Source organism: Amphiura filiformis, chromosome 19 (genome assembly GCF_039555335.1).
Source record: "Amphiura filiformis chromosome 19, Afil_fr2py, whole genome shotgun sequence".
Taxonomy (NCBI): domain Eukaryota; kingdom Metazoa; phylum Echinodermata; class Ophiuroidea; order Amphilepidida; family Amphiuridae; genus Amphiura; species Amphiura filiformis.
In genome coordinates this window covers 490,159-501,594 of record NC_092646.1, presented here as the reverse complement: position 1 = coordinate 501,594, position 11,436 = coordinate 490,159, and the positions used below count along the sequence as shown (strand labels likewise).

General features: G+C 40.5%; 1 protein-coding gene across 1 annotated transcript in view; it reads left to right on the top strand.

Annotated features, from left to right (window-relative positions):
* The first annotated feature begins 900 nt into the window (after positions 1 to 900).
* LOC140141660 (tyrosine kinase receptor Cad96Ca-like) overlaps positions 901 to 11,436 on the top strand; it is a 31,781-nt gene continuing 21,245 nt past the window's right edge. Inside the window, exons 1-4 of the mRNA XM_072163572.1 lie at positions 901 to 904; positions 1,756 to 1,907; positions 2,607 to 2,910; positions 11,166 to 11,362. Coding sequence (XP_072019673.1) covers positions 901 to 904; positions 1,756 to 1,907; positions 2,607 to 2,910; positions 11,166 to 11,362 — 657 coding nt within the window. The remainder of the gene's footprint in view (positions 905 to 1,755; positions 1,908 to 2,606; positions 2,911 to 11,165; positions 11,363 to 11,436) is intronic.

The window sequence follows — 11,436 nt, the reverse complement described above, 5'->3', positions numbered from 1 at the left end:
GACGATGATGAATGTACAACGGGTACCCATAACTGTCATGCAGATGCTACATGCACCAATACCGATGGTTCCTACACGTGTTCATGTAACACCGGGTACAGTGGCGATGGAGTAACATGCACAGGTGAGTCTATTTTTGTGTCAGTTCCTGAGAACTGACACCTTCTAACAGAGGTTTGACGATCATGTGACAAATCGAATCTGTGACGGCTGTTAGGCTGTTCCAGTTAAATTACATACCCATTGGCCATTGGCTGTTCTAGCTGTTCCATTTAATTTACATACTCCCTCTGAAATGGCTGTTCCACTTAATTTACTTAATTTACATACTCCCTCTGGAATAGATTTCCCCTAATCAAATTGCATATTGTGAACTTCAATCTATCAAATTCAGGTTTGTGTGACATGTGACAAATCAAATCTGTGACGTCAATATTGATATCGATATCAATTAGGCTGTTCCAGTTAAATTACTTGCACACATGCATTTTTGTAACCCAGTGTCTATGCGGTGTATTCGGATGTGGGGTCAAAGGTCGTTAAGGGTTCACTTCCGGTATAAAACGAAATACCTTTAAAATGCTTCCACAAATTACGTAGGACAGTGACGCCACTTGCACAAATGCATCATTGACCATGTCCCTACATGTCACAAGAAACTAGTGGGGTCAAATGTCACGCTGTCACTCAAAATGGATCTTCTCTCACAAATTATGTAGGACAGTGACTCCACTTGAACCCAGTGTCCATGGGGTGTACACAGATTTGGGGTCAAAGGTCCTTAAGGGGTCACTTACGGTATAAAACTAAATACCTTTAAAATGCTTCTTCTTCCACATACGACAGTGACGCCACTTGCACACATGCATTGTTATTACCCAGTATATATGGGATGTACACATGTGTGAGTTGGGGTCAAAGGTCTCTAAGGGGTCACTTCCGCTTTCGTGTTCTTAGACCACAGTCATGTACATGTTTAGTTACCCAGCCGTTACTACGGCTAGGTTTTGAAATCTAACTGTTTCTTTCTTTCTTTCTTTCTTTCTTTCTTTCTTTCTTTCTTTCTTTCTTTCTTTCTTGCAACACCACCACTGCTCCTTCATGCTGAGGCCGATATTGACCCTTGTCGGCTATGTTCAGATCTATAGCTAGATTTAGTTCTTTCTTTTTTCTGGCAACAGGTCCACTGCACCTTCATGCTGAGTCCAATTAGTCCAATCGAGATCAAATTCAACAGGAATTATCCTTACGACATTCTAAACATGTTAAAATCATTTATGACCCCAAGTGTCAAAATTTAGGGGTCAAAGGTCAAATTTTAAAATGAGTCCAATCGAGCTCAAATTTAACAGGAATGATCCTTAGGATATGTTAAAAATATTTATGACCCTAAAGGTCACAGTTTTGGGGTCAATTCCGGCTCCGGCACGCGCGGCTAGGTCGTGTTCTATGAACACTGTCTAGTTCTTCTTCTTCCTCTACTCCTTCCTCTTCTTTCTACTTCTCCTTCATCGTCGTCGTTGTCGTCTTCTTCTTTTCCTTTTTTATCATGTTTATAGGTACTGCATTATACTATTATAGGGATCCTATTCACTTCTGTGCCCCTCAAATGGGAGCATGGTAACCCAACCAAGATTCAACGAAACCTCTCCCACCACCACCAAACCCACCCATCACGTGACCATCCAAAGGTCAAACTTCTTTGTTTGGAATAGTTAATAAGATAACTTGCCTCCATCTACATCTCTTCTACAGTAGTTGGTGACGTGACAACAACCATAATTATATCTGCAATAGCAGCTGCTACTTTGCTACTTGTTGTCACTATTGTTATATGTGTCTGTCGTCGCAAGAAAAGACGACAAAAAAGAAGGAAAAAACAAGACGAGCTTGAAGTACTCAAAATGGTGGGTTTTCCTAAAATAGAATGTTGGATCGTATACTAAAGGCGTTAAAAGTAATCACATAATACACATAATAGAGAGTAATAGAGAAAGAAAACTGATACGAAAAGATCCGAATTAAATAAAATGCTTTATCATGTTTATATGTACTTAAGGGTCGGTCACCCACCTTTGCACAGTATTTTTGTGTGACCTAAGAGCACATCAGACACCAAATTGCATTCTGAATACGAGGAACGTCCTTAAGATATCAAATAATTAAGATTTTTAATAATTCGCGATATAATACATATTTTATGACATATTATTAAAAATTGAACTTTTATATACTTTTAAAAGCGTATGTAGATGGGATGAAAAGCCGACCATCAATGGAAAATTTTGACCTTTCGTATTGAAGATATACATAAATTTTCTTACATGAAATTTAATGTATATCTTCAATACGAAAGGTTAAAAATATAAATTTTAATAATTTGCCATAAAATATGTATTATATCGCCAATTTCAAAAAATCTAAATTATTTGATATCAGAAAGAAATTCCTCGTATTCATGATGCATTTTGGTGTGTCTGATATGCTCTCAGGTCACACACAAATACTATCGGCAAACGTTGCTATCCGAGCCCTTAGTATGGTTTATGATTATATAGCTATATAATTAATATGTTAATATGTTTTACTCTTAACACGTGTAACAGTTCGTGTACGAGCCTAATTCACGTAACAAATATGAAGTTACCCGAGCAGGAGTGAACGGGGCTTTCAACCGAAACAATTTGACCTTTCGTGAGCAGCTTGGAAGTGGCGCATTTGCTGTGGTATATCTTGCAAAAGCAAAAGGCATCGTACAGAATGAATTTGAAACAATGGTAGCGGTAAAGGTGCTTAAGGAAACGTCTACTGAAGACGATAAAAGGAATTTTCTGAAGGAAGTTGAGATGTACAAGAGCTTAATGCATCATCCAAATATTATTGGTATGCTAGGAACATGTATTGAAAAAGGTAAGGGCAATAACCTTAAACCTCTTGCAGTAAACTATTTTGACTCTATACTAAACTCTGAATTATCTTAAGCATTCAACTTTAGAAAGGGTTGGGAATGTGTGGATATCCCCTGGGGAAATCCTTTTGTCGGTGACACAATCATGATTGGGTAATAAGACCCTACAGAGTCAATAAGACTTGGAGAAAAAATGGTCTATCACAGTTTACAATTGCGAATAGTTTACAAAACCTAAAAAAGCGGAACTTTTAATTTTTTCAAATATCTTTTAATGACAAAAAGGGAATGCATTGGATCACAGCAAAATAATAACGGAGGGTGATTGGGTATGGGGAATTTTGTTCCGCCATGTTTAATAGTTTCTGCGCATATAATTACGCATCTTTCACGGTAGCAACTATAGAAAAAATCGGTGTTTTTATTGTGTCAATTCAAGGAACCGTCTGGGATTTCAAGGCCCCGACAGAAGCTTACCATATTCGCTCGACACACATATTCGAGTGCAAGCCTTACAATAGGTTTTTATAGAAACAATAGAAAATAACGGAATGTATTCAAAGTTTTCTACCCAGGTCGAGATCCCGGGTCGAGATGGAGGCATTTAAAAAGATCTAGCGTATGAATATCAATATCAGATCGTGCAACCATACGCCATGCATAATCGGCTAGCCCCATTCAGACCCACTAGATACTCCAACTTACCAAAATGGTCACTTGTAGGTCGCTACACCAGAATGATCTCAAGTGGTGGTCATTTCAAATCGTCTCATTGCAACTATAATGTGGTCTAATAGTTTAGGAATGTGCTCTTATTGTCAATTCTTTAGACACAGTGAGACACTACAAGCATATTATCCCTTTCAACAATAGGATTTTGACTCTGTTAAATGGAATTGGAAAGACAACTCTATAGCTAAATGTTCACTACATCGCTGTGCGATAGCGATTGGTTTTAGCCCAATAAGATAGGACTCCTTTTGTTGCGTTGGTAAAAGCGAGCTACCATATTGGTCAAATACCAATCGCTCGTCTCTCAGCGACGGAGTATCAATTTAGCTTATTTTTTAAATATAGCGCTTGGCGGAGTAAATAGCAGAGCCACTATTGGTTAGTTTCCTCCTGTACAAAATAATTATATACCCGGTGTTGACGCTGTGTAAGACTCTAACTACGGGGTGACTCTCGCTCATTTGCATAGCAGACTGACTCCTTCATTGTGTTTGTTCATTTGCGTATAGTGAGCGATTCTTGCGGGCCGTGGGACTCAGGCTAGATTCTCAACTGGAGTCCGTCGCCGCGAGTAGCATTTAATTGATATGCATGCGATTCAATTTTATTGAATAAATATTTGACACCCTAGGCCGACCCTCAGATCCTTAATTTAATACTCGTATGGTCCAAGGAGGCGTTGAGACAAACAGCACAGCATGCGTGTGAAATGGTCCAAAATTTACCGAGCTGGATGAAAGTGGGTATTTTTGAAGTAAATATACAATGATGATTTCGCTTCCATGTGAACTTTATAGTTCAAGAGATTTCAGAAATGTTCATAAGGCACTACAATCGTGCAAATCGTGTTAAAGTTGCCATATTTGGTAGAATAATAGTACTTATAGAGGTGACTAATCTAGGCTATGGAGCTATTTCAACAACACCCCTCATTTAGTGGAAAAGGGTTATTGAACTTTGCACAGGAGGTCAAGTTCAAAGTTATTCAAACTTGCTCAAAATTTACACCATCGTCAACCACTGGTCATAAGGATACAGAAAAAGTATACTTTGACCTATTATAGTAATATAATAGGCAAAAAATAACATTGTGATGTCATATTTCAAACTTTGGCTCCGCAGGGGGCGAAAATGAAAATTGTCTGATTTTGTTGAACATGGTCTCAAATTATTAATCTTGTTGCAAGAAAATGAGGAAAACAATAGTTATAACTCTCTTATCCAAGTAACACAACGTCAAGGTCAAATTGACTCAATATAGAATTCAATATTGATAAATGGATATTGTCCTATTTTGCTTTATTACCAATGTAACGAAACGTTCTACATAGGGGATCATCATCATCAGTCGGCTGCGGAGCTTTCTCCAACTATTGCGATCTTGGGCAAGCAAAACAATTTTGTTTGGCTGCAGCATCCCTTCAGTATCTCCCAGGAGGTGCTGGACATACTGTAAGTACAGTGTGCGTGGCCGTCCCGGTTTCCTCTTCCCATGTGGTGGAATATAAAGCACATATTCTTTCACAGGCTCGTTGTCTTCAAGACGCAGTATATGGCCGAGAAATTTGAGTTGATGAATCTTGACTCTGGCAACCAGTGGAGTGGTGTTGGTCAGATTGTAGATGGTATCATTTGGAATCCGATCCACACGCTTGATGTTTAACATGATTTTGTAGCAATATGTTGCAAAGGCATTGATCATTTTGTCCATGTCTTTGGTGATTACCTATGACTCGCACCCGTACAGAAGGACAGTAACACAAGTTGTCTCAAACAGCTTGATTTTTGTTTCGATTGGCAGGGATGGGCTTCTCCAAAGGCGTTCCAGTTTCCAGAAAGCGGCCCAGGCTATTGCTTTTCTTCTTTTCAGGTCTCCAACACTAGAGCCCATCTTGGAACCCGAGTACTTGAAGTCTGTGATATGGTTGATGGTGCTACCATAGACTTCAAGTGCTGGCTATGCGTTACAGTTTGCAGTCATATATTCTGTCTTATGTGCGCTGATGACAAGACCTAGATCTGCTGCTGCTGATGCAGTCCTAGTAAGCTGTGACTGGGCCCGGGCTATAGTAGATTCCAACAGGGCAATATCATCAGCAAAATCCAGGTCATTCAGCATCCTAGCAGGATACCTGCTTGACCGACGTGGGTAGGTAACAATTCCAGCATCAATTCCTGAAGTAGACTTTTTCAGGAGGTAGTCTACCAGGATAATGAACAGGAATGGTGCCAACACATCACCCTGAAGCACTCCAGTTGTTACTTGGAAAGGCTCTGAGATACTATCTACCATAACGGCACTATTTGAGTCCTTGTAGATCACCTGGATGGCGTTGACCACAACCTTTGGTATTCCATAATGCCACAGCACTGAGAACATGACAGACCTGTTGATGGAGTCGAAGGCCTTTTTGAAGTCAACAAAAGTGACTATCAAGAGAAGTTGGTACTCCTTGAAGCCTTCCATGATCCTCCTCAAAATGTGTATTTGCTGAGCACAGCTTCGACCTGATCTAAATCCAGCCTGGTTGGTTCTCAGTAAAGGATCAATGTGAGGTCGAATCCTGTTCAGAAGGATCTTGTTGTACACTTTTGCGGCAATGGACATAAGCGAAATACCACGATAGTTTGTCATGAGAAAGAGGTCGCCTTTCTTTGGTAAAGGGATGATGACATTTGTGACCCACTGACGTGGCGGTGTCAGCGTTGAAGTGCTTCAGCAGTTATAGCACAGTCCAATCCTGCTGCCTTGTTGGTCTTCAGTGGCTGCTATTGCTTCAACTACTTATTCACGGGTTGGGGGCTCAGTGATAATAGGAAGATCTTCAACAGCTGGTGCAGGAAGTTCTGAAGCTGCTGTGCCACTGTCGTTGTTAAGGAGTGAACTAAAATATTCCTTCCATTCCTCAAGCAGTTCATGGTCACTGGTTGGGGCTGATCCATCTCTCGTTTTGACCTTTACCCCTTTCCTTGAGTTCTTTCCAGAAAGCGAGTGTATGATTTTCCAGGTGGTGGTGTAATTCCCCATTTCATCAGCCAGCTTTAGGTCTTCCATCTGCTTATTGAGGGTAGCAAGCTCATCAGATTTATAGAAGTTGTTAATGCTGGTGTTCAAGTTCCTCCATCTTTCTCTGGATTGACGAGACTTTGAAATGGAGTACTGCTTTTTGGCCTCATCCCTTTCAAGTTTAAGTCTGATGGTTGCATCTGATACCCAACTTGGCAGTCCGCATGGCTTTTGCTTTCCAATAACTTCCTCAGTAACTTCACGAACTGCTGTCTCAAAGGTCTCATACCTATCAGAGATGGGTGTGGCATCATCCATGCTCAAGACCTGGAATCTGTTCGATAGCTCCAGCTGAAATTCCTCCTTTGTATCAGGATCTTGTAACCTTTTCCAATTGAATTTTGGTCTCTTACAAGGTTTTCCTTTGCTTGTTCGCAGACTGGCAGCAAGACGGATGCTCACAATACGATGATCGGAGTCTACTGAATTGTATGCTCGACAGTTGCGAAGAGAGTTGACCCACTTGCTGTTTATTAGAATGTGATCTAACTGTGCATGGGTTGATCCAGCTGGATGAGTCCAGGTCCAGAGACGGTTCCTGGGTTGGGGGAATCTCATTTGGGCCGGTCTGAGGTTGTACTCCTGGCAAATGTTGACCAGACGCTCACCATTGTCATTGGTAGAATCATGGTAGCAGTATGGACCAATCACCCAAGGCTGGGAAAGATGACTATCTGTTCCTATTCTGGCATTAAAATCGCCGAGGATGAGATGGATGTTGTGCCTTTTCATACCATCCAAGTGGTCAGATAGAGATGAATAGAATTCCTCCTGGTCAGAAGATGTTGAGCACTCAGTGGGAGCATATACAACAGTGATGCTAAGCTGAGGGTTACCATGGAATGTTACAAATAGTATCCTCTCGGAAACAACTTCAACACTCTTAAGACATCTGTGAACATGCTTGGACAAGACCAGACCCACACCTCCGTGCCTTTGCTTGGTAGCAGAACTGAATATTAAAACCCAGTTCCTATCGTCAGACCAAAGTTCATCAGTTGGGCTTGGTGTAATGAGACGATGTTCTTGAGTTCCGGCAATGTCAATACCTGCATCAGCACAGCCCATGAATAGCTGATGGATTTTCCCTTGTTGGTTAATAGTACGGACATTATAAGTAGATATTACAAGAGGTTTGAAGGTAGACAGGCGACAATTATCAGGGCCAACAGTTCGTGATGGTGTGCCGAGTTCCCGCTGGTCCGTCATGGAGTCAACAGTAGACTGCCGCTCATCTACCCTCGGTATTTTTGAAGCTTTGCTTGTAGTTTTCGTAATCATTGAGTTGCAGGGAATTATTTTAGTCCAGTCCCAGCAGCTTTACGGGTGATCAGCCCTGTTTCAGCTTATTTCTGGACACACAGCAGCCGAGATCTACCAATATGCAGTAGTTCGCCTCTGATCTGGAACATGTTGGCCAGTATTGTAAAGATGACCAATGATGACATGTTCAACACCAGCTTATTGACCGTTGGGAAGTAAATATTCCTCTTCCGCTCTTTGACCTATGATGATATTGAGCCATTGAGATAGGCTACTCCAATATGAAGAGAAATCACTAGCGTCCTTGATCCCTTAGAATACATAGGGGAAATTATTCTTTTTTTGATTTCTCATGGCAAAAGAAATAGTTTGAGACCATTTTCAACAAAATCGGAGCAATTTTAATTTTCGCCCCCTGTGGAGCCAACATCCAACCTATGGCGTCACAATGTTACCTATTTGCCCATAACTCCATAATTGGTCAAACTATACTTTTTCTGAGTCCTTATGACTAGATGAACACATTAACCAAGTTTGAGAATTTTGTACTTGTCCACCGTGTAAAAGTTCAATGACCTTTTCCACAAAATATGGGTGCTGTTCAATGGATCCATAGCCTATAATGATTAGCTCTATAAGCACGGAGCTATCATATTCGTGGAGGCGCAATAGATTATGTAACACATTGTAACTTTGTGCCGATTAGAAGTTCCGCCAAACTATTCATCGAGAGGTACCTTTTGTTCAGGACAAAAGAGTTCCGCCATTAAATCGGTAACTAACCTGACAGCGTATTAACGCTTTACCAGGCAGGCTACTGTCAATAAGTGATCAAAAGAATGGCATGTGAAAGCGCCCACTTCAGTGAGAGGTACCTATTGTCCTTATTCAACCCAAGGGTGTGACTGAGTGTTCGCCAGCACACAAAATCACACTTCACCATCGGAGTACATTTATTTACCACCCAACTTTATTTACACTAGTACAGCCAATATCCTGAAAATACCATTTTAATTCCTGAATCTACATGGATCTACCTAAAAGGACATGAAAGATCCCTACAATGGATTACCATGATCCATGACCGTTCAGGTAAAAACATGAATAAAAATGGTATTTTCAGGATAATGGCTGTACTAGTGTTAGGCGCCTCATTTATATCAATTCAATAGAGTTGCTGATCGATTACCCGTAACAACGTGCCATAGCTGCTATGTATCTGTGTCACTTTCTATAATTAACTCATTCGCAGTAGGCCTATGTTGTTATCATGGTTATAGGCCTGTTCAATAAACTCAAACTCTTAACTCATGAATATTAATTGGCAACATTTTCCAATATATCAGCGCTCAAATCGGACACAATAGAACAATAGACCCTTCAGTGCGTTGTCTATAAGTACTATATCTCTGCCAAATATGACAAATTTAACATGAATTGCACGATGGTTACGGCACACAGTGTCATCGCCACGATATCTTCATGGCAGAAATCGCCATGGTATAGGTTGAATCCACCACCACGCATAGCCATTTTATATCGACCTGTTTAATAGTTTTGTGTCGCATCATGGGCCGAAGGACATCTGACTAAGGCTGCTGACAATAGCCCCAATTAGCCCGGTTACTGGCCTCGCTGCGTGTTAGTCGAGCATGGTACACCATAGGTCATATGGTTTTAGACTACCTTCACGATTGACCCAGACAGGGTCTAATTCTGCATAAAACCGGGCAACGTTATTTCTATAGATCTGCTGCGCATTCAAATTGCATTGTATTGCATCGTAATTTCATTTGTGTCTATGCTAATTATGTTTACACAACATGAACTCACGTGTTTTCAAGCAAATTCGCCGATAATAGGTGATCAAAAGCGATCGGAATCTTACAAAAGTACAGATCGCATTCAGCTTGCAGTAAAATATTAATACGTTGCGGCAATTCATGATTGACAACTAACAATCGGCCTGTCCTTCGTATCCTCCACTGTCAATTTCTTATCCACTCACTAATCCTCACCAAAGCTTTGTATTGATTACGTAATGTGTGGAGGCAAATTGCAATAAGTACAATGAAATAATGAGTAGGGCGGGCTCCGAGGCGGGTTTCTTCTTCATCTTACGTAACAGTATTGTTCTCCAAAAAACCCGGAAGCTTGTCGTTTGGAGCTCTAGCTGAAATACAGCAAGATAATGTAAGATAGTAAATGTAAACCTGTATTTTAGCTAGAGTATCTCGAGCTAGATTGACCTATACTGCGCTATATAATTCGGCACATATAAATCAAAATTATTGTCAGTTTTTTACTCCAGACGCAAGCTAGTATCTCATAGCGCAAGCTAACGACTATCATATCTGTTAAAATATATATTCAAGTGCAAGGAACCACATCTGGTTTCTTTATACGAAATCATTTACGGGAGATATTCATCATTTTCAAACCCGGTATCCAAAGATTTATCGTCTGAATATCAATCGTGCATAGCACATCCACGTGTATCGATCCCGTGTATTCATGTCAGTGTCTCTTGCTGTATAGTGTAATTATTAACCGGGCGATGTCGGTGTGCGGCATGCGCAATGTATTGAACTATTGTCATGTTTATCGAGTGAGTTAAGTATGGTGGGCATTTACAGTATTTTCTTATTATGTGTTGGATTAGGCATGAGGTAATAATATAATAGTTCTATTAATGAAATAAATTACAAATAAATCGTCATCATTAAATCAACACATATTACACAGCCGAAGCGCGGAATTGCCCCAAATTTGGTCGCTAGCACACAAACCTTCTACAGTATGTTATTCCAAGGCGGCGCCCAAAGTGGTTTGTGCGGCCAATTTGAAGAAAATAAATGAACACGCTAAAAACCGGACGATATGACCGGACGATTCACTCACCGGCAGCTCAGCAGCAATAGGAAACGCACCGGCATCCACTACTAGTACTCAAAATATTGGCCAGCCCATCCATTATGCCACCATATTGGATTGGGAAAAGAGAAAATCCTATATTTTATTCTCTACATAATTGATAATAATACTTAGCATTGGCTTATGTGCTGTACTCTGATACCTGTATGATGATTTTCCAACTGTAGGATAGGCGCTCGGTGCTCGCTCCGCTCGCTATTCGAGAGGCGTCGCGGTTTATGGAACGGGGCTAGTTCTAAATAATACTAACATATTTTACAGAACCATATTACATCATCATGGAGTTCGCAAGTGAAGGGGATCTTCAATCTTATCTTCACAATATTCGAAAAGACTCCAATTCGACGTATGGGAAGCAACAGTCATCTTACAGTAATCATCAGTTTCTGGCGCCCACCGAGATTGTGACTTTTGCTGTGCAGATAGCCCGTGGTATGGCATATATAGCTTCAAAAAAGGTAAACATGATGATAACATGATAACACAAAGATCATATTTATTTACAAAAATGTGTTGCAGCATTTCATATTCC